Below are 22,996 nucleotides of genomic sequence, written 5' to 3'. Positions count from 1 at the left end.
TTAATAATTTTTAAAATTTTAAATTTTTAATCAATTAAATTAATAAAAATAATTAAATTTTTATTAATTATAATTTTATTAATAATATGTATTGACGCTGAATTACATTATAAAATATTAAAATTATATCTCTATTAATAATTTAAATATTTGATATGATAATTAGCATTCGATTGTATTTAAAGGTGATGGTGAATTATTTTATAATCATACTGAAAGAGCCTCAATTTTTCGTATTCGAAAAAAAAAAAAAAAAAGGTTAATAACAAAATTTTTAACAAATTCAGAATTTTAATAAATGAATACATATACAAAGTTAATAAATTTTAAAATTCCAATAACACCCCTGCCATGCATAAAATTAAAAAAAAAAAAAAAATCATCAAGCCCAAAGCACCATGGTTAAGCCCCTTCAAATCGATTTGGATACCCACCAAATCGATTTTGCAGAAACTATTTTCACCCATTCAAATCTGAAACATAAATTGGGATAATTTATGTTTATTTTGGGATAATTTTGGGATAATTCTGCTGACATAAATTGGCAACCAAATCATTCTTCCTCTTGCACTCCTTCTAGGTTCATGAGGATCGAAAAAGTCAAAGATCCTAGTCGTCTTCTTCGTTGGCTGCAGCTTCTGAGTCTCTGAATTTTGAAATCATATTGGTGCTGATCATTAATCAGTTGAATTGAAGCTTATTTGAGGTTCAGCTGACTAGTTTTTGCGTACCCCATGAATATCTTAAGAGCGCATTAGCACAGGGGCTCCCATCAATTTCAAATTTTCTATCATTTTCCCTCTTCGTTCTGCAACAAGAACAAATCAAACAAACAAACTCCATGGCTCTTGACGTTACGATCTTTGAAACCATAATCCCCTCTCGCTTCCTCTCCTTCACTGTCCCTCACCCTACTCTCCACACCCACCTTCTTCGTGTGGCCGTTCTCGATTCACCCATCCAAACCAGCGACTCGCTCATTGTCGCCGCTCTTTTTGTCCCTGAAAACCGCGAATCAGACTGGATTTTCTCCACCGAGTCCGGTCATCTCCAGCTTCTCCTCTCCTCTCCTGGAATCTCTCGGCTCATATTGATCGGAAAAAACCCCATCAATGTTCCTGATTCTCTCATGATTTCGCACAAGAGAGATAAAGATACCCAGTTCGTGAAAAACCTTGAAAATAGCTTAAAACCTCTTCTTATCGCTTTATCTCCCAAGCTTTCTGTTAAAAATGGGATCTTTGATATGCCCTTCTTGCATTATGAAGATAACTTGATTTGTAGTGTGGTTTTAGAGAGAAGTGTTGGGGTTTTGGTGGGTGAAATGCTTGTTGAAGATGTTGAGATAGAGAGTCACAGTGAATTGGATGATAATTGTAGAGAACGAGAGTTTAGGAGGAGAATGAGGTTTAAAAGAATGCCGAACTTGATTCAAACAGAGATCCGAATAGTGCCTGAACCAGATTTTGTTTTAGATCGAATAAGAATTGGTGGTAAAGTGCAGTTTAGGCCTGATACTGGGGTTTTGGTGCATCCATATTTGATACCAATGGTAAGTGGTCTGTCCTTGGTAGGTCCTCATATTGAGGATAGGATTCAAAATGGGTATAAGCCTAAAGCTTTGTGTTTAGGAGTTGGAGGTGGGGCTCTGCTTAGTTTTTTAAGAAGCCAATTCGGATTTGAAGTTTTTGGTGTGGAAATGGATGAGGAGGTTTTAAGGGTTGCAAGACAGTATTTTGGATTGCAAGAATGCGAAATTCAGATTTTCGTAGGAGACGCAATACAGTATTTAGAGACAATCGCTAGTGGAGGCAGTTCCTCAAATTTTGTTTCTTGCAGTGATGAGGAAGATCATTTGAACCATGCAACTGTTTTCAATACTAAGTTTGACGTTATTATGGTTGATTTGGATTCCTGTGATGCCATGAGTGGTATCAGTGCTCCTCCGATGGAGCTTATTCAGAGCCATATTCTTTTTGCTGCAAGTTCTGTTCTTTGTGATTTTGGAATTCTTATTATCAATGTGATTCCTCCAAGCAGGCCATTCTATGATACACTAATACATAAATTCCGGGAGTTTTTTAATGAGCTGTATGAAATTGATGTTGGAAATGGAGAGAATTTTGTTCTTGTTGCCAAAATGCTGCCTTTTCCGTCTTCAGTCAGTGAGAGCCAAAATACTTTTCTTAAGAAACTAAGGGAGGTGGTTTTGGGAAAATACTTGGATTCCATCAGGAAAATTTGAGGCCTAGTTGAGGAATTGTATTTTGAAGATCTTATTTAAAGGCAAATCTTGCTTTTAATCAACTGACAATATGAGAATTCACCGTGTTTTTGAAGTAATTTCTTGTACAGTTGGTTGAACTTGATGCAAACTTCAGAAGAATGTGTGCTTATCTTATGGGAGCCAGTATACAGGTGACATAGCTATCTAGATTTGTAAATATATTTTTATAATTAGAACATATAATGTCTTAGGAAGTTGAGAATGAATTAATTATTCGCCTCTTAGTAAATTCCAATTGGTTTGTCTTGTTTAGAAAAACGTTCTCATTGAATTGCTTGGAAGGGCATAACAAAAAAGGGTGCCTGCTAATGTGGAAGATTGTGAAAATTCTTTTCAACATGTATGCTCGAGTTACTAATACTTATTGTAACATTTAGATGATTCAGCAATCAATACTTCATGCTTTTGTGGACGGTTTTTAGAATTTTGAAGGAATAATGTTCTGCCAAAGCTCTATCAGGTGACAGAGTTTCTTATATCTCTAGATGTCATATTGGCTGTTGGTCGTGTTACAGCCTTTAATAGTTATGTGTGATAGGAGTCTGTCAATTGATTTTAATTTGGATAGTTGTCTACCATTGTTACGAACCTTAAAAGGCTTTCCACTTATGCTTTGGTTTATTCTGTTTCTTTTAAACCTTGCATGTTATAGCAGAATACAATAGTATGGTTGTCTTACCTATCTAGTTTTAGTGTTTTACCGCTCACATTGGTTATTTATATAACCATGCTGTGCGCATTTCTGTGACTGAAGTTAGAGAAGAAAAAGCAACGATATCATCCACTTACCTGTAATGGCCATGCAATGCACTTGAAGACTCTTTTACCATCATGTAGCAGGGAAAGGGAGTATTCATATGATGTCAAACTATGAGTTCATTTAGTTTTGTTCATGAGTATTATCAGTGGGGGAGAGTTCTATACATTCAGAAAGGACCAACTCTTTGCCATTTTTCTAATCACTCATTAGAGCCATCTAAGCAGCTTGGTTGATTAGAAATTAAAGCCAAAGTTGCCAGTCTAAATTCCCGGGTTTGAAGTTGAAGTCCATTAAAATTTTTTGCTAATGGCATTCAAATGAAAATGCTGCCCCACCTTAACAGTTTTGGTGCTCTAGGTTTGGATATTGTGAAGAAGTTTAAGAATAGTCGTCATGATTTCTTTCTGAAGATTGAAGAGAGAGAGAGAGAGTATTGTGTGTGTTTTTAAGTTTTGGTTTTCTTTCTGTTATTCAATTTTTGTTTCTGGTAGGACGTAGGAGGCTTATCTTCCAACAAACTTAAACTATGCAGTAAGATCTCGAAAGGGAATTGTTGTCGAGTTCAACATGGGTTTGAGGACATTTATTATTTTCCTTTACCTGTGATTTGTAGTATAACAATTAAAACTAATTTATTTTCTACTCATTCTAGAGAAGTTGTACTCTCTAATTTTTTTTGCTAATGACATTAGATTAAAGCTACTTTATGGTCCCTCATGACATTGACCAACTGGGCATGGCTGTTTTGCTTTTTTCCAGTTTTAATTGCATATTAAGTAATTGTGCAGTCCACACGTTGCACAAAGGGGATTGGCCTCAATTCATAGCTATCTTTCCTTCCTCAGTTCTCCAATATGCATAATACAGTTTGCAAATTGTGGAACCAGACTTGCTGTGGGATTTCACTGTGGCAAGGTAGGAATCATCTGTCCTTTTTTTTTTTCTTCCTCATCTCCTTAGTTGAAGTATTGTCTGGTAAACCAAGTTGTTATCAAATGAATTTCAAGAATTGATGTTTGAATTTGATTTTTCAGGTGGCAATGCTTGATATGAGTCCATTATCAGTGTTATTTCTTACTGGTATCCAACTCTACATCACCTGTCAAGTCTCTGGCTGTGAAGTCATTTCAGATGCTATTAGCTCAATAAGTAATCCAGAGCACGGTGAGTCCAAAAGCAAGGCAGATCTTGTGAAGTGGGAAGTGTTCCCTATGAACAAAGATGCACATGTTGTCATTATAGATTACAATACTGACAGTTTAAGTATGCTCTCAATCAATAAAACATTAAAAGGAGTTGATTGTAATTTTTATGCATATCATAGGCAACTATTTTCATCTGGGTGAAGAATAGATATCCTTTGCTGCCTTCAAGTTGTATGAATTTTGGAGTGGGAACTTAATCTCTGTAGTTTTCAGCAAAAAAGATTCTTGGACTGGACTTGGAAGAGTGAAACTAAAATTGAACATAATCAGGGTGTCACTCCCTGTGGAAGTGCTCTTCTTCAAGTTGACTGTGAAACCTCTGCTGAAACTGCCTATTCTAGGCAGAGAGTAGAAAATTTACTTCTTCTGATTTGTTGCGAGGATGAGTTGCATTAATACTCTATGAAGTCTCTTAATGAGGTGCCTTTGATTTTATCCATTTTCAGTTTTGACTTGCAAAATTATGCATCCCTAATTTCCAGTGGCTGAAACTTTCTCATTTTGGGGCAATAGTAATGCTATTTGAAAGGTGAATCCTTTGAAACCATGTTGTTGGACTACCACCATCAAGAGGGATGATAAAGAGTGTGGTTCATTGTCCTCTTATAGGACTGGTGTGATTGGAATAAGGTAAAGCACTCATCATACCTTTGGTTAACAGCAGAACCTGGTTGTATCTCACCTCTAGTGGAAATTGATGTACTTTATCAATCTTAATACTAGTGCATTGATCTCAATTAATCAGTGTACAAATGGAAGCAAAATTTATATTTGGCAGGTCTTTGTCAGATCTTGAAGTGGTAGGAGAAAGCTTTATAATGTCAATTCTAAGGTGGAACTTTAAGACTAACATGGAGAAGACGATATGTTTATCTGAGACTGCACAGATTATGCTGGTTTGTCCTTTAATTTTCCATCTTTGAAGTGGAGCAGTTATTTAAATTTTTACCAAATTTTTATATCACCAGGATGAGGGAAGATTCTGATCTACAATTGCCTGAATTATCTTCGTGAATTGTAGAGCCCACAGTTATTTCCTTTTTTTTTTTTTTTTTGTAAAATGAAGAAAGAAAATGTCAACCAATAATTAGATTTGATAAATTTGTTTTCCATTATGGCAAAACTTATATGATTATTTATATAAAACTTGAGATTGTGATATTTAAATATTCTGCACCTCCTATACTTGTGTTCTCTAGTTTTTCTCTGAATTATCCATTTATAGAGTGAAGATATTTCTCTTACCTGGTTGGTAGTATGGAATGAAGTGTTTAGTATCAAAATCTCATGGAAAACCTGCTAACGTGATGCATCTCAATCTCATATAGGCTTGGTCCTGATGGTGCCATGTTGCCAACTGGTAGTCTCACGTATCACAGCAGTTGTACTGATTTTTGAATTGATTCTCACCTTCATCCTTCTGAAGTAAAAGGGGGGAAAAAACTGAAATAGGCTTTGTGTTTGGTCCTGTATTCAAGGATAAGTGGGAAAAATGTAATGCAACTAAAGAAATGGTGCTATTACAGCACTATTAATCACCAACCTCAGTACCCTATTTATCACACACACAACTTCTATTTATTACACATATAAGAGAGTATGTATCTTCTCTTGCCTTTATAGCATGTTCAGGGGTTTGTGTACTGCAGTTTCATTTCAGTGTTTCTAGATTTTGGATGAGTAGTAGATTGTATCTACAGATTGGAGCTATATGTGATAGATTGCCCCTAGGACTTCCTTGCCATGATTGTTATACTGCTATAAACTCACTTGCGAAGCAAAGTCAGAAACATCTTTGGTTGTCCAACAAAATCATTTTCAATTTATTTAGTGTATTAACGTGCATTTCAGGCTCATCAATTTGTTGTGGTAGTTTGGCATGATAATATACCTTACTGGCTCACTATAGTGTCTTGTATCTTCATATTTGCTTCTGTTACTCTTCTGCCTTGTATCTTCAGCTCTCTCTCTCTCTCTCTCTCTCTCTCTATCTCTTCATGTATGCACCCAGTGCGTTTGTTGTTTTGCTATCTAAACGTAAGCGTGGAACTGCTCGTTTCTAAAAGAATGGTTTACTAATATTAGGATTCCAGAATCATTTGCCTTGGCTCATTGATAAAGTCTGTTGCTTTGCGGCTGCTGAGGCCACTATCAGTTTATCTCCCATTCAGAAGAAAATACAGGTTGAATGTTATGTTTTGGGCTCCCAGCTCTCTATTGTATAACCTAAGAATAGCAACCTCGTAAACATCTGTGTAACGTATAATTTCTTGTCCTGAGCTATTTAATTTTACCAAACCTTCCATACTATCTGTTGGTCACCCCAGAGGCTCTGTCAGCGCACCAAGGAGCTGCAAACTGGGTCTGAAAACTTTGCATCAATCGCAAACGAACTTACCAAATAAATGGAGAAATATAAATGGTGAAACACATGATGGTTTGATGCCTATAAGTTCCAAGTTGTGCTTGGATTCATTTATCAGCCTTACTTTCCTAGAAACAGTGTCTCATTGATCATGCTTTTATGGCTGGATGTGATTGTATATCATGAAGGATCTACAAGGCCTTTTGATGGATAAATTATAAAATAAAAGGGTGACTATGTAAGATGCTCTACATAAAATGGCAAGTCAATGAAATAAAGACAAGTGTATATAAATGGATTCTATCAAATAATAACTATCCTGTAGCAGGTCTTAAAAGAAATAACTACTTAATTACTTTAAATATTTATCTATAAATGATCGGTTTATCATTTCATGTAAACTGTTTACATGGAATAACGGCTTCATCATATAATTACTCCTTTTGATGGGCATCTATACAAAGTTCACCATATAATATGTAGTACTTAACCAGACTATCCAAAGCCTAATCATTTAATAGAAGTGGTGTTGGTGCTCGTATGGCACTTTATGTATTGCTCAAATGGGCTCATTCACTTTATGTATTTTTCTAATGCGTGATGAAGGGAAACTACCAAGAAGAGCCTTAAAATTTTGCTCAAAAGTTCAATAACATCCCTTCATCCTTCTCATTCTTCAGTCCTTGACATGAAGTGGTCGGAAAGAGAATTGAATTCTATGCCAGTGTTCGGAGGTGGCTCAGATTTTTAATTTAGCTATTTTTATTTTTATTTAAATTATTTTAAAATTTTCAATTTAATCAAAAATTTAAAATTTTAAGAAATTTAACCACTTAATTTTTAGATTATATTAAAAAATCATGAAATTTAATTTAAAAATAAATTAAGATTTTTATTTTTTAAATTAAATTAAATTTAAATTTAAAATTTTGAGTTAATTTAAGAAAAATAAATTAAATTAAATATTTATAGAAGTAAAATTAAACATTTAACCAATCATATGCTCATCTAAAACATATAGAAAATCTGATTTATTTGTAATCTCAAAAAGCTACTCAAATTAGGCAAACTTGAATTGGCATCTTTTAGTGAAGACCATGACACGCCCTAACGTCCTAGATTTGGCCACGTCATCCTCTTTTCCTTATTTTTATGAGGTCAAATAATTGAAAATTTCACCATCCACCAAGCCAAATTGTTAGGCTCACGTACTGACGTACAGGAAAGCCACTTAGCCAGCACCACGCACCACCATATTACCAGAGGAGCATAGGGTAGAGAGAGAGACAGAGAGAGAAACGCGGTTATATATACATGTATAAATGTACTGCATACAGATAGAGGTAGACAAGACAGTGGAGGAGAGAAATCCTTGTGTTATCTTTTTTTTTTTAATCAGAGTCCTTCCATGTGTTATCTCTTCCTCTTCTTTATTTCCAATTTTGGGTACTTACCTTTTTCTTTCTTTTTATAATCCATAGACTGGGTGTGGGTGGATACTTGCATTATCAGTATCTGGTTCTTCAATGGCTGCTTCCTGGGTTTTATCCGAATGTGGCATAAGACCCCTCCCTAGAATTTACCCTCAACCCAGTACTGGCTTTGCATCAAAGAACACCAATTTTTTCAAGCTCAGACCATTACCAGTCTCAAAAAGCCAGAATCTTGGTTCTTTCAAGGTCTCAAATTGGTATAAAAAGAGGAACTGGGCATTAAATGTTGCAGCTCCTGTAAATGTTAAAACTGTGGGCGGAGAGGAGGATAAAGAAAGAGAGGAAATTACTGGAGTTAATGAGGAGGAAGGTGAATTCTTTGACCCAGGTGCTCCGCCACCTTTTAAATTGGCTGATATAAAAGCAGCCATACCAAAACATTGTTGGGTTAAAGATCCATGGAGATCTGTGAGCTACGTTGTGAGAGATGTGGCTTTGGTTTTTGGATTGGCTGCTGTTGCTGCTTACTTCAACAATTGGGTTGTTTGGCCTCTTTACTGGTTTTGTCAAGGGACCATGTTCTGGGCTCTTTTTGTTCTTGGCCATGATTGGTAAAAATCCTATTCTCTCTTGAAATTTGAAGCTTGATGCAAATTTCCTTGTGGATTCAATTATCTTCTCTAATTATATATATATATATATATATATATATATATATATATTTTTTTTTTTTTTTTCTTTTTCTTTTTTTTTTTTTTTTTTTCTTTTTTGCAGCTTCGTTGTGTTTCATTGTTATAATGTCAGTTCTCATGAGCTTGTTTCTAATGTGAGTTGTGTTTGGTTGTAATTGTGCAGTGGTCATGGAAGCTTCTCAAATAATCCAAAGCTGAATAGTGTTGTGGGTCATCTCCTTCATTCTACAATCCTTGTTCCTTACCATGGATGGTTAGTCCCTGCAATTTCTGCCAAATTCTATGTTCTTCTGTGTTGTTTTTTTTTTATCTTTTTACATGTAAATTAGTTACTTAACATAATCTGACAACTGCATATTTTATCATTATTTCAGGAGAATTAGCCACAGAACCCATCATCAAAAGCATGGACATGTTGAAAATGATGAATCATGGCATCCAGTGAGTTTCTGTCCTATATACGCCTTTGTTTCAAGCAATCTTGCTCCTCTCTTTTAAAACTTGGAATTCACTGGAATACTTCCCTTTTCTAATGCAGTTGTCTAGGAAAATCTTCAACAGTTTGGATAATGCCACAAAGACATTGAGGTTCACTTTGCCTTTCCCCATGCTTGCCTACCCTTTCTATCTGGTAAGCCTTAAGCATCTTAATTAATTAAATCTACTTATGAACTTAATAAGATTGTGTTTATGAGAGACTGATAGTGATATTGATTTCAATTATCTTACAGTGGAGTAGAAGCCCTGGAAAAAAGGGTTCTCATTTTCATCCAGACAGTGATTTGTTTGTCCCAAATGAGAGAAAAGAGATTCTTACCTCAACAGCCTGTTGGACAGCAATGGCTGCATTGCTTGTGTGCTTAAACTTTGCAATGGGTCCTGTCCAAATGCTTAAACTCTATGGCATTCCGTACTGGGTAGGTCTAATTATGCACCCTATCAAGCCCTTAAGAAAGAATTTCTGCAAGTCATTTGTTCTTATTTGTACTGATGAATTTGCACTGAAATGCAGATTTTTGTCATGTGGTTGGACTTTGTAACGTATTTGCATCACCATGGTCATGAAGACAAACTTCCCTGGTATCGTGGAAAGGTCTAAAGATAAATGATTAATAAATGATTAATCTCTCTGCCCTGCCTTGATCATTCATTTTTCTGCAATTGACATTAGAAAATGCAGGGTTTTAATAGTACATAACAAGCTGATTTCCTTTTTATTGCTTTGGCTATCAACAATAGGAATGGAGTTATCTGAGAGGAGGGCTTAGTACTCTTGATAGAGACTATGGATGGATAAACAACATCCACCATGATATTGGCACTCATGTGATTCATCATCTCTTCCCTCAAATCCCACACTACCACTTAATTGAAGCAGTAAATATAAACTTTTTCCTTAATTATTACTTAATTTTCCAGTTCATTTTCTTCTGGTTCTAGTGATTCCACACTTACCTTTTACAGACTGAAGCAGCTAAGCCTGTGCTAGGGAAATACTACAGGGAACCAAAGAAATCTGGACCTTTTCCATTTCACTTACTGGGAAGTCTTATAAGAAGCATGAAACAAGATCACTATGTAAATGATACTGGAGATGTTGTCTACTATCAAACAGATCCTAATCTTTATGGAGGTGCGAAAATAGAGTGAAGCTGCAAAAGATTTTTTAGTGTGATAAGTAAAGCCTTCCAAGCCCAGACTCTTTGTAACCAGTGATTCTTCTGACAACAACTCGACATTGCCTTGGAGCCACTGGGTACATATTGCTTTAGAGCCACTGGGGACAGCCATTCTGCCCCACATATATTGCTTTCGCGTCCTATTTGATAAGACAGATGATGTAATACGGGCGTAATAGGTTTCACCGCATGATGTATTTGACAAAAAATCTCAATCAATTTATGGCTCTCTTTCTCTTTCTCTTTCTCTTTCTCTCTCCAATCATATGCATTACAAAGTCTTAAAGGAAAGAAGGGAAAAAATGCATGGCACAGAAAGAAGATCACGCCACTCCTACAACAGGCAATCGGGCACTAGTCACCAACCCAGTACTCAAGGAGTGCCTGAAATTGAAATCAGATGCGCAAAATAACTTCATTTTTAATCTGTCAAAAGTAATGAAAACCATCCGACCCTCTTGAAAAGAATGGCTAATCATATTAAACACACCTCTGTTAGATTGAACTGCATTCCTTGAGGTGCTAGAAGTCTTTTTTTTTTTAGCATGAGGAAAAGCCTATAATACGACCACATATATATCCTCGGATGAACAAAAGAAAATCAAAACTGAATATAAAGTAAAATTGTAATGTCTTAATCAGGTGGATCAATTTCCTTGCTCATGACCAATCAATAGCACACAGAACGGACTGCATTCATGAAGGAAGATATTTGTGATTGGTCCTTCTTGATGCCATCTGAGCCACAAATGCCACTACTGACATCAACACCATGAGGTCTCAGGGTAGATAGTGCTTCACAAACATTGTCAGGTCTGATCCCTCCTGCCAAGAGCCACCCATTCTTGCTTCTAATTGGTGGTAACTTAAACTGGGCCCAGTTAAATCCTTTGCCGCTGGAAATAGAATTTCACGAAAAATTTAAGAACAAAGATTAAAAATAAAAAAAAAACCAATCTCAAAGTGAGTGCAAACTGAAACTAAAGAGTAGGGACACCGAGATACAGCTGAAGTGTTTGGCTGACTAGTAACTTGTTTACCCCGCTACCCATTTCCAAAATAAAGTAAATTTAGTAGTGCCAATATTGGAAGCAATTGATTGTTTAAATTGAAGTATATCCAAAGAGCATAATGGATGCCTATGGAATGAAAATACAATTGAAAGATTAATGAGAAAGTCATTCCTATGCTCTATTACCCCAAAAAGCATGTTTGGTGTGCCATAATGGATGCCTATGGAATGAAAATGCAATTGAAAGATTAATGAGAAAGTCATTACTGTGCTCTATTATGGTCAGTCTGCCAAACTTACTCTAAGCAAGTTAGTCTTGGGCCTTGGGCCTCTTGGCCAAGTTGTGCAATAGGCATCATAAGACAACTCAGCTGAAGATGCACCCAGTTTCAAGACCTTGTTGTACAATATTAAGTGCATACCTAATCAAATTTGCAAATAAGCAACCATAGTGATAGCATAAGATAATTCAGTTCCAAAATTGTGCATGTTAGACCTTGAGATGACGGTTCATAATAGGAATACATATGCATACAAGATGAAGCCTGACAAAAGTACTTGCTGTAAGGGGAAAAAAAGGGGTATTTCTTACCTGCCACCTGTTGCACTGTCCACAAGAATCCAATCAACCATTGAACAATCTTCATCTGAAATTTGATTTAGAAGGTCTCCATCTGCATTTGCATTTAGAACATATACTATTTGTTTTTCTTTAACTAAATCTGAAAAAGCTGCCCGTGAACCATTTCCATGAAGCTGCAAAATAAAGTGTAACTCCGCCTAAGTAATTTACGCTTAGCCAGTCCCAAGCCCGGATAAAGGAGGAGGGTTGGGATAGGTGACAACCAACGTAAAAATTTCGTCACACCTCATGATATGGATTCAAATGATATAAACGTTGGGGCATCCTCTGCTTATGACGCGCTACATCGGAGCCAGGGTGTAGTAAGAAATACGCAAGGGTGTAAGGCATTCACCAAAAACGACGCGCCATGCCGATACCCGGGTGTGGTGTTAAATGAGCAAGGGTTCCCACATCATGGATAGGTGTAGGTAAAGAATTTAGTCCATATAACAGATAGTAGAATAGATAGTGGAATAGAACACAAGATAGGCATAGAGAACAATAGAAGATATCATAGAAGGAGATCAATTAGGAAGGAATAGGATAGAAGGAGAATCAGGGTTGGTACTTAAAATGTTGAATCACTTACAGAAAAATTAATAGAGCTTGTGCATACATTGGAAAGGCGAGGGGTGAATATTGCTTGCATTCAGGAGACTAAATGGATAGGAGAGAAAAGCAAGGAAACAGGTAATTCAGGGTACAAACTGTGGTTTACCGGAAAGAGAGAAACAAGAACGGAGTGGGCATAATCATAAACAGGACATTGAAAGATGCTGTAATAGCTGTGAAAAGAGTAGGAGATAAAATTATACTAGTAAAGCTAGTACTAGAAAGAGAAACAATAAATGTAGTTAGTGCTTATGCCCCACAAATAGGACTAGATAGTGAGAGTAAACAAAAGTTTTAGGAAGATATGGATGATCTAATGCAAAACATACCAAATGAAGAGAATGTTTTCATCGGTGGAGATTTGAATAGACATGTAGGAAGTGATAGGCAAAGTTATGAGAATATTCATGGAGATTTTAGTTTTGGCAGCCGAAATGAGGAGGAAAAAAGCATCTTAGATTTTGCTATGGCATACAACCTAATATTAGCAAATACCTACTTTATAAAAAGAGAGTCACATTTAGTGACTTTCAAAAGTGGGCAACATAGAAGCCAAATTGATTTCCTCTTAACCAGTAAGACAAAAAGAGCTCTATGCAAGGATTGCAAGGTCATTTCGGGAGAGGCTTTAATAAGTTAACATCGATTAATGGTCTTGGACGTCAAGTTTAGGAACAATTCAAATAAGGATAGAAGAAATAGTATAGTTCGAATAAAGTGGTGGGAGTTCAAAGAAGTAAAGCAAGTGAAGTTCAAAAATGAGCTTCTCAAGTTCGAAGCATGGAAGCTGGATATAGAGGCTAATGGTATGTGGATACAGATGGCATCAAAGATTAGAGAAGTAGCTAGAAAAATACTTGAAGAGTCTAGAGGACATGAACCACTCTCAAAAGAGAGATAGTGGTGGAATGAGAAAGTACAAAAGGCAGTGAAGAGAAAGAGGGAATGGTATAAGAAATTACCTAAGTGTGATAATAATGAGGCATATGAACAGTACAAGATAGCAAAGAAAGAGGTAAAAAAGACAGTTAGTAAAGCAAAAGCGCAGGCATTTGAAAAGTTATATGAGAAACTTGAAACTAAAGAAGGGGAGAAAGATATTTATAGATTAGCAAGGAGGAGAGAAAATAAATGTCAAGATCTTAATCAAGTTAGGTGCATTAAGGATAAAGAAGGAAAAGTGTTGGTGAAAGATGAGGACATTAAAGAAAAATGAAAAAATTATTTTGATGATCTCTTTAATAATAGTCAAAATGATAATAGCATGAATATAGACTACAGAGCAATAGAAAAGAACGTGAATTATACTAGAATGATTAGATCTTTAGAAATAAAGGAAGCGCTTAAGAAAATGAAATTTGGTAAAGCCCGTGGATCCGATAGAATACCAATTGAAGTGTGGAAGTGTTTGGGAGATATGGGAGTGGCATGGTTAACTAAATTGTTTAATAAGATTCTAAACTCAAAGAAAATGCCTAATGAATGGAGGAGGAGTATTTTAGTAACTATTTTTAAAAATAAGGGAGACACATAGAGTTGCTCAAACTATAGAGGAATTAAACTTATGAGCCATACTATGAAATTGTAGAAGAGAGTTGTGGAACATCGACTACGTCATTATACTTCTATCTCTCCCAATCAATTTGGCTTCATACCCGGTCGTTCAACTATGGAAGCGATCTTTCTCATTAGAAGCTTGATGAAGAAATATAGAGATGTGAAGAAAGATCTACACATGGTTTTTATCAATTTGGAGAAAGCTTATGATAGTGTTCTAAAAGATGTCTTATGGAGAGTGTTAGAACAAAAGAAGGTATCTATTAGGTACATACAAGTGTTGAAAGATATGTATGAAGGAACAACTACTATTGTGCGCACAATGGGAGGGGACACAAGAGATTTTCCTATCTCAGTTGGATTACACCAAGGTTCAGCTGTAAGCCCTTACCTTTTTACATTAATTTTAGATGAATTGACGAAACATATACAAGAGAGTATCCTTTGGTACATGATGTTTGCGGATGATATAATTCTGATAGATGAGACGCGAGAAAGAGTCAATAAAAAGTTAGAGCTTTGGAGAAGTACTCTAGAGTCAAAGGGCTTTAAGTTAAGTAGAACGAAAACAGAATACATGCATTGCAAGTTCAGTGAAGGCCAAACTGGTGATAGGGAAGGAGTTAGTTTGGATGGAGTGGTACTGTCCCAAAGTAATCACTTTAAATATCTCGGCTCAGTCCTTCAAGTAGATGGGGATGTGAGGAGGATGTTAGTCATAAGATTAAAGCCGGATGGCTGAAGTGGAGACGTGACACCGGAGTTTTATGAAATCGCAAGATTCCCAATAAGTTGAAAGGAAAATTTTACTGTACAACCATACGACTGGCCATGTTATATGGCAGTGAATGTTGGGAACTGAAGGAGTCGTATGTGTCTAAGGTAAGAGTTGCGGAGATGAAAATGTTAAGGTGGATAAGTGGCCATACTAGACTAGATAAAGTCCGTAATGAGAATATTAAAGAAAAGGTAGGAGTGATGCCAATTGAGGATAAGTTGAGAGAAGAGAAATTGAGGTGGTTTGGTCATGTGAAGCGTAGACATACGGAGGCTCCAGTTAGACAAGTAGAGCACATTAGGTTAGAGGATAGAAAGAAAAGAAGAGGTAGACCTAAACTAACTTGGAGGAGAGTAGTACAACATGACCTAGAAGTATTACACATTTTCGAGGATTTAACCCAAAATCGTTTAGAGTGAAGAAAGAGAATCCAGATAGCCGACCCCAAAATTTTTGAATAAAAGTTTAGTTAAGTTGAGTTGAGTTGAGTTGAGTTGCAAAATAAAGTGTAAAAAGACTAAATAATCAAACACGCTATCTACAACTAGGCCAAAAATCAGAAACATATACCTGAACAAATTCAAGAGCACAAGTATCTGCAGCTCTCAATATTGTGTCTGCATCATCATCCACAAACACCCCAACAGGTTTTGCTCCATATGACCGTGCAACTTTTGAAATTTCCTTTCCTACTGAAAGTGAAATGGAGCGTTTTGAGTTGGGCCATAGAATCATCCCAATAAAATTGGCTCCAGCTTGTGCTGCCCTTTCAGCATCTTTAGCACTTGTAATCCCACACATCTTAACCAAAGGCCAAATCTTTTCATGTTCCTCATGAGCAAAAGAGACTTTCTCTGATTGGCGAAATGTGCAATTGATTCTGTTATTCAAAGGAGGCCTAAATCTTGAAAAATATAATTTCCCCACCGTTAGACCTGCAAAAACTCAACAATCTTGATGCTTCAGAAGCATAATGATAACACATTTAAGAATGGGAACCAAAGAATCGAATATGCTCAAGTGGTTAAATATCATTGTATCAACAATTGTACATTTGAGGTGCATACAAGAAATAAGAGGCAAAACTTACCAGAGGCATGCCTTGTTTGCAAATTGATAAATTTGGGTTGCAAGTGACCTCCAGTAGCCACACCTTTAAGGAGCAAAGATCAATATGAAGCTAAGGTCCCTCAAATTTAGATTCCAAGACAATGTGATATCAAAAGCATTAAAACCAATTCTTAACAATAATGATATAAGAGCAAGTTTCTTTGGCTCTTCAAAATCATTTGACCTACTCTCTTTTCATGATACAGGGGAAAATGTATGAAACAATAAGGTGGAAATATAACCAAATGCTTAATTGAATGAGTTCTCTCAGAGGAAATTCAGCGAACAGTTAATACGCATTATAGTCAAGCGTACAAAACGAAAAAGAACACAGACCTGAAAGCATAATTTGGATTTAATTTTGAGTGGATGCTGTGTTCTTCTCCGTAGATGCAGAAATGAAGCTTGAAAATATCAGAAATGAAGCAAAGCTGCGATGATAGTGGCCAAAATGCACCAGTTTTGTGTAGTCACTGAAGCCTGCACAATTATTTGTATGAGAAGTTTGCTTTTGCAACATTGGCTAGTTGGCTTATTTTTTTGAGGCCCAAAATTTTAATTATAAAACATCAAAATATGCAATGAATTATATAAAGGGTGATTTATAATTTAGTCTTCCAATATTAACATTATTAATAAGTCAATCCTTATATTTTAAAAAAGTTACTAAAATATCCATAAATTTTGATTTCGTCATATGTCATTATCCTTTCATTCATTTTTAAGTATATTTTAATATATTTTGTTAGCTAAATTTATTAAATAAAATAATTATTTACTCCTTAAATTATACTTTAACACTTTTATTTATTTACTTTAGAAAAATCTATTAAAAGGGTATTTTTGTCTTTTTATTAAGTATTAATGATTAAATGGATTGAGAACAAAAGTATTTACCAAAATAAAACTTATGGACATTTAAATGAGTTTTCAAAAATATGAGAATAGACTTGTTAATAATGATAATACTTAAAAATTAAATTTTAATTCATATATAAATATAAATATTTTTTTATATTTTATGATTAAGTATCTTCAAGTGAGTTTTTACATAAATTTGAATTTTACTTTTGGGTGATTTTAAGAATTCATTAACCCGTATCGAATTTTTTATATTTAATATAACTATGCAGTACTCTCTAATAAAATTAAACGATGATCTATTATTTGGATAAGTTGGGAATTGTCATGTAACTTTTTTTATGTAAACCACTCTTGTAGAATGATTTTTACTAAATCTTTTTTAGTCAGTTGAGGAATCTGAATAATAGTCGGTGTAGTCTCTGTGTATATAAGAATGAATAGAATATCAGATGATACTTCTAACTGAGATAAATATGTGACATAATCTTAAAACCTATAAATTATCTAGTGATATAAGGTAGTTACCATAAAGGAGACAGTCTATTTTACCTCAATAAGCTGAACTTGAACTTTCAGAACTGTTTTTAATATTTTATAGCCGTTTTATTGTACTCCAAGTTCAAATCGTAATTTTTTTTAATGTAAATGAGCTAAATCTTTAGAGATAACCCAAAACTATTAATTTATGATTTTGATATTTAATCAATTTAGATGTCATTTTGAATGAGTCAGCCATTTTCTATCCAATGAGTCTATCCAATGAGTCCACCAATTCTAGAGGGTATTCCTAATTTTCAAAGATCTTTTTAAATAGAAAATACCCACAAAGATTTTTTTTTTTTTTTTAGCATTAATCTTAATGCCCACAAATGATAATGGGTTCACACACAAAGTCATAAGAAAATGGCTTATCCAAAGGAAGCCTTCCTGTGGTAATCCAATTCAATAAGCATTATTTTAAAAATATTATCCAAAGAATTAGTCTAAGTTGACAAATATTTTTGTGTTCCACTTCATTGATGCTGTTTTTGTTTTTAAAATCATATTAATTTAATTCTGATTAAAATTTAAATTAAAAATCTCATAGATTCGACTATCATTCTTGTTAATTGGACTAAAAGTGTTGGGTAGAGATTTTATAATTTTAAAAATTATTTAAAAAATTATCTTAAATTAAATGTAAATAATTTATTATTAATCAAGAAATAAGTATAAAATAAAATAATATTACATTTTAAAGTAATTTGCAACATTTCTCGATTATTATAAAAATTAAAAAAAATAAAAATTGAAATATGATCACCTTGAATAAAATATTATGGTGTTTATTTATGGTGGTTCTAATAATTTTTTATAATAAAAATTATTTAAAATTTATTAATGTAATAATTGAGATTAAAATTTCGTCTTAAGTGAATTTTAATTTAATTTATATTCAAAAATTAGATGATGATATGTGGTTAAGATGGTGGGTTGAATAATTATGGTGCAGCATACAAGAAACTTCTGGCATGGCCATGGCCCATGGGACCATATAAAATAATGTTTGGTTGACGAATAAACTCATGGGCGGCTATCGACAATAGGCACAACTCATTGCTCGCTGGGAAATTTCTATTGCTGTGAGACCAAGCCAAGACAGTGATGACGATGTAGGGCCCAAACTCCATTTTTTCTAATTCTTGGATTGATGATGAGACCTTTAGTTATTCAAAATTTTTTTAATGTTTCCTTGTCAATTATTTATTTCATGAAATTGATTATAATAAACTATCAAAAACCTGGAAATTTCATATACAGAAAATCATTTGTTGACTCTGTCAATCTTCCATTGCAAAGATTCAAAGTTCTGCAACCAATGCTAAACTGTTACCTTTAGATCACCTCAAGGCAGAATCATAATGCCCACAAATTAATTTCTATCCATTGAAAATCTAGATAAATTTATCAGAACAAAGAGCACGCTACAATTATGCTAGAATGAGCTGTTTACATGAGACAACATGAAAGAATAGTCTCAAAAGCAGCACTTCTTTCTTTTTTCTTTTTTTTTTTTGTTTTCCCTTTCCTGCTGAGATTAGAGAATTTTGATCAGAGAATATACTCTCTCAATATTGCATTGAATCTTAAACTCAGAAATACAAAGTACAATCTGCTCAGATGGGGAGAAAACGAAATAAGAATATAAATAATTAAAAAATTTTCCCCTTTCTTGTTCCTTCTAATTTTTATCCTAATTCTTCACCTAGCCTATCAATGACATGAGCAAAGACTTCCTGCCCAGAGTTTTCGTTCTTGACTGGTCTGCAATTTTACTTCTTAGTAACTTCCCTATTCTAAACATAAATACAATTATCAGATACAAACAAGAAATCGAAGAGTATCGAATTTGGTAAGATAATCTTGGAGCACACAGATGTTGCTTATGCCACCATCTGCTCTTGTTCTATGTACAACTGCTCCATCCATGGCTGAAGCGATTCATGGACTCCTTTACTGAGATTATACTGCTTCTCTGCATCAAACCCAGGAGGAACATCTTTAACCAAGGAATTAACCCAAGACACATCAGGCTCGTCAGCATTTGATAGTGTCAAGTCTGCTGCTGTTGTGCGGTTGTTGCTGCGAAACCCAAATGAAGCAGACTTCTTGAACTTGTTCAGCTCATCTCCTTGAACGCCCCAATCAAGTTTTCCATCAGGAGAGCTCCAATCTGAAAGATTGGAGGACATCATGGATGCAGAATTTGCTGCTGCAGTGATGCCAAGGCGGTTAGTTGCAGGTCCACGGTCAATGAAACTGAGGCTCCGCTTAGCAAAGGCAGAAGACCTTGAATTCATCACAGCTGCAGCCACTGCAGCAGATGAATCAAACCCATATGAAGAAGGTTTCCTCACTGTGGAGGAGAGATTAGCTGGGTAGCTTGAACGAAGTTGATTCATATTTTGACGAATTTGACCTCCAGTAGGAGCTTGTAATTGGGTTGGTGTTGAAGGTTTTAACGACATCCCCTGCAATGGAGACAACAAAGAAGGATCGAGAGATCCAAAAACATCATCAAGGTTAGTAGGCTTCAAATCTCCAATCCTGTTAAAGTCCTTGCTCCAACAGGATGGAGAGGACATGCCAGATATCTCATCCATCAATTGCTGTTGCTGAAGTTGGCTAGCGTGATTTTCCAGCCCAAGCAATTCCATCTCCAAATCGAAATCTCTAGCACATAAGGCAGTCTTTAGCCTACTTCCTGGGAGCTGCAAAGCTGGTGGGGTTAGGTTAACTTTGTTCTGCCATAAGCCTCCACTCTTTGGGGATGAAGAGGCTGCTGACAATGGAGACATGGGTGGTGTTGAGACACTAGGCAATGTCAATGATGATGTTCCGAGACTCAATGGAGTCAGTGTTGCCATGTCCACTGCACTGACTGAAACAGACTTGGGTGAAGGCATTGCTGAACCCGTGGAAGCATAAACAGGCCGCAATTCCTCAGGCTTGTGAGCAAAGAAACAAACTTTCCGTGAGCAACCAGTCTCATCCTTGCAAAGCCTGGTTCTATATTGAGCAGGATGCAGCCATGACTCAAAAACACCATGTGCATATTCACAGGCATCACCCTTTTGGCATGTCCCCTTGCGGAACTCAGGGCAAGGGACACAACTGTAAGGGTACTTCTTGGGGTCTCTCCTCCTTGCATTCTCCCCTGGATGGACAAATGGGCACTCGGTCCAATCATGGGAGTATGCCCTCGAGCAAGGCTTAACCTTAAAACAGTACATTCTAAACTCATCTGTACCATAAATCCCATTGTTTATATCTGGCAGAGACACATCAATTGGATATTCTTTCTTCTCAGTTCCTTCTTTTGCTGGCAGAGACATCATGATTAACTTTTCTTCTTCATCTTCACTCAAGCTTTCACCTTTTAGCAACAACTCTACCAACTTCCTTCTTGAATTGCAGGGCGATTTCAAAGAAGAGGTTAAGAGATCACTGGGCTTGTTTCCATTGGCATCGACGCAGTTGGCATCAGCAGAAGCATCGAGCAAGAGCTTGACGATTTCAACCAAAGAATTGGAACTGCCAGCAACAGCACAGTGAAGTGCAGTAACCTTATCCCAGCCACAAGCCCTATTGACATCAACTTTCCAAGTTTCAATTATGTACTTCAAAACATTAGTACTTCCAAACATAGCTGCAATCATAAGTGGTGTTCTCTCCTCAAAACCCATCTTTTTCGCCCCAATTCTTCTCCCATACCAATAGCTTGCCTCATCAACATCTAAACCCTTCTCTTCAACCTCACTTTTGAAGCCAACAAGATCATCAGAGGCTGACAATTCAAGCAAAACTGAGCATTTGCACGAGATACTGTCCTTCTGGCTGCCAGATTCGACTTCCATGGTGGGATTTGAAGGGGAAAGTTTACTCTTGGAACCACTGCACATATCCTAAGCCTGCATAAATACAACATATAGATATCAATATTCCACTCTATGAAGGAGAAAAAAAAACTAATTACTTAAAGAGCACAACTAAATATTAAAGAAGCAATCCAGAAGAAGAAACTATAATTAAGAGTCTCAAATAATTCAATCCTTGTACAAGCAACAAAACTAGTTTTAACCCCCAGCCCCTAAAAATGGAAAGTCCTAAAAATCTGTAAGATTTATATAACATCAGTAGACAAATTGAAGAAGTCAAATTAACATTAAAAAAAAAAAAAAAAGAAATTTCCCAAATTTTTCTGACCAAAAATGCAGAAAGAAGCTGAAAGATTAACACAAAAGAACCAAAGCTAAAGCTAAAATTTTAGTCAACCTGCTACCCGCAAGCCAAAATAAGACTCTGTTCTTCTAAGATCGCTAACATTTCTTGCACAAAACCCAAAACAAAAATATTAAAAATGGTCAAATTAAGCTAACCCAGAAACAAAAATTCCAACTTTAACCAAAACAAAACAAAACCCATAACAGAAAACACCCAAAAAAACCATCAAAACCAAAAAGATAACCAAATCATCATAAAAAATAACCAAAAAGATTGCATCTTTATTTTTTTTTCTCTGAACAAGAAACATACCTCTATAAGTAGTACTCTTTTGAGAATAAGAGGATGAGGATACTAATTTTTAAAGGGATGAGGATACTAATTTTTAAAGGGATACATAAAAGCTCAAATATGAAGGTGTGAACTGCAGGTAGATGAGACCAATTGCGGGGCTCTTTATATGTTAAAAAAGTTTTCTTCGGGAGGAAGGAGCGAGGAAAGTAAGACTATTCTTCTGCCCTCTTTCTCATCTGTTTGGTCAAAGTCAAAACTTCAAAGCGAGGGCCACTTTTCTATCAGGCTCCGGTGTTTGGTTTTTGCTCAAGCGAAGCTCCTCTCTCTGCTGAAGAATTAAAATGAAATCCAAATGAGAATCAAATGAAATGTAAATGAATTTCAGAAGTGGACCTCACCGTCGTCAGCTAATATCTAATCGTCTCAATGGGTTGTCCTTCACGTGTGCTTCTGTGCCTCACCATTAACTCACGCGCGCCACCGAAAGTTTCTTCAACCTCTTTAGGATAATTTCTATAGTTATTTTTCCAAAACAGAGTATTTTTTTTTTTTACAAAATAATTATAATATAAGATTAACAAAAAATAATGATAATTTAGAGAAACATAAGTATATATTTTTTATAATAATTTTATAAATATTATTTTCAATTAATAATAATATTATTATTTATTATTAAAATTAAGTAATTTAATTTTTTATTATTAATTTAATATCATATCTTATATGTTACTTTTTTTTTATTAATATAATTTGTAAAGTGATCAGTTTACAAAATTAAACATTACTTTAGGAAAATTTATGAGAAAAATTATAAATTCTTTAAAATAAAGTAATTTTTCATCATTTAAAATAAAGTAATTCATTATAAGTAATTATTTTAATTATAAAATATAATTGACACATCAAGATATATTTTATTGAATATTTATATAAATAAAATGAGAATTAAATTAAAA

The 22,996-nt window shown here is 35.1% G+C and overlaps 4 protein-coding genes across 10 annotated transcripts; 2 read left to right on the top strand and 2 right to left on the bottom strand.

Annotated features, from left to right (window-relative positions):
• The first annotated feature begins 385 nt into the window (after window positions 1-385).
• Window positions 386-5,419, top strand: LOC110648986 (uncharacterized). Of its 7 annotated transcripts, XM_058151824.1 has the most exons (4): window positions 386-3,962; window positions 4,082-4,672; window positions 4,766-4,882; window positions 5,031-5,419. In XM_058151824.1, exon 1 carries the CDS (start codon window positions 842-844, stop codon window positions 2,243-2,245), a length of 1,404 nt encoding a protein of 467 aa, XP_058007807.1. In that variant the 5' UTR covers window positions 386-841; the 3' UTR covers window positions 2,246-3,962; window positions 4,082-4,672; window positions 4,766-4,882; window positions 5,031-5,419. The 7 variants fall into 7 exon arrangements, with proteins under 7 accessions (XP_058007807.1, XP_021659066.2, XP_021659067.2 ...); XM_021803374.2 differs by having other exon boundaries at window positions 386-2,418; window positions 3,807-3,962; window positions 4,082-5,419; XM_021803375.2 differs by having other exon boundaries at window positions 386-2,418; window positions 2,541-3,962; window positions 4,082-5,419.
• Window positions 5,420-7,805: 2,386 nt separating this feature from the next.
• LOC110648982 (omega-3 fatty acid desaturase, chloroplastic) lies at window positions 7,806-10,662 on the top strand. The gene is made up of 8 exons (XM_021803370.2): window positions 7,806-8,661; window positions 8,906-8,995; window positions 9,117-9,183; window positions 9,281-9,373; window positions 9,474-9,659; window positions 9,755-9,835; window positions 9,982-10,119; window positions 10,207-10,662. Exons 1-8 carry the CDS (start codon window positions 8,144-8,146, stop codon window positions 10,390-10,392), a joined length of 1,359 nt encoding a protein of 452 aa, XP_021659062.2. The 5' UTR covers window positions 7,806-8,143; the 3' UTR covers window positions 10,393-10,662.
• A 160-nt stretch (window positions 10,663-10,822) lies between these two features.
• On the bottom strand, window positions 10,823-16,700 carry LOC110648983 (N-(5'-phosphoribosyl)anthranilate isomerase 1, chloroplastic). The gene is made up of 5 exons (XM_021803371.2): window positions 16,452-16,700; window positions 16,096-16,158; window positions 15,576-15,940; window positions 12,026-12,189; window positions 10,823-11,317 (listed from the first exon to the last, which is right to left on the bottom strand). The coding sequence occupies exons 1-5, from the start codon at window positions 16,459-16,461 to the stop codon at window positions 11,092-11,094; spliced, it is 828 nt and encodes a 275-aa protein (XP_021659063.2). The 5' UTR covers window positions 16,462-16,700; the 3' UTR covers window positions 10,823-11,091.
• Window positions 16,701-19,064: 2,364 nt separating this feature from the next.
• Window positions 19,065-22,278, bottom strand: LOC110648988 (zinc finger CCCH domain-containing protein 29). Its single transcript, XM_058151819.1, has 2 exons — window positions 22,056-22,278; window positions 19,065-21,430 (listed from the first exon to the last, which is right to left on the bottom strand). The coding sequence occupies exon 2, from the start codon at window positions 21,419-21,421 to the stop codon at window positions 19,403-19,405; it is 2,019 nt and encodes a 672-aa protein (XP_058007802.1). The 5' UTR covers window positions 21,422-21,430; window positions 22,056-22,278; the 3' UTR covers window positions 19,065-19,402.
• Window positions 22,279-22,996: the final 718 nt, after the last annotated feature.

Source organism: Hevea brasiliensis, chromosome 8, assembly GCF_030052815.1.
Source record: "Hevea brasiliensis isolate MT/VB/25A 57/8 chromosome 8, ASM3005281v1, whole genome shotgun sequence".
NCBI lineage: Eukaryota > Viridiplantae > Streptophyta > Magnoliopsida > Malpighiales > Euphorbiaceae > Hevea > Hevea brasiliensis.
The sequence above is the reverse complement of the archived record's forward strand: the minus strand, read 5'-3'. Positions and strand labels throughout refer to the sequence as shown.

Coding starts and splice junctions, on each gene's coding strand:
- LOC110648986 (XM_021803374.2), top strand. CDS start 842: ATGGCTCTTGACGTTACGATCTTTGAAACCATAATCCCCTCTCGCTTC.
- LOC110648982 (XM_021803370.2), top strand. CDS start 8,144: ATGGCTGCTTCCTGGGTTTTATCCGAATGTGGCATAAGACCCCTCCCT. Junction 9,836..9,981: donor TTCCCTGGTATCGTGGAAAG/GTCTAAAGATAA, acceptor TATCAACAATAG/GAATGGAGTTATCTGAGAGG. Junction 10,120..10,206: donor ACTACCACTTAATTGAAGCA/GTAAATATAAAC, acceptor TACCTTTTACAG/ACTGAAGCAGCTAAGCCTGT.
- LOC110648983 (XM_021803371.2), bottom strand. Junction 12,190..15,575: donor GTGCTCTTGAATTTGTTCAG/GTATATGTTTCT, acceptor TTTATTTTGCAG/CTTCATGGAAATGGTTCACG. Junction 11,318..12,025: donor GACAGTGCAACAGGTGGCAG/GTAAGAAATACC, acceptor TTCTATTTCCAG/CGGCAAAGGATTTAACTGGG.
- LOC110648988 (XM_058151819.1), bottom strand. CDS start 21,421: ATGTGCAGTGGTTCCAAGAGTAAACTTTCCCCTTCAAATCCCACCATG.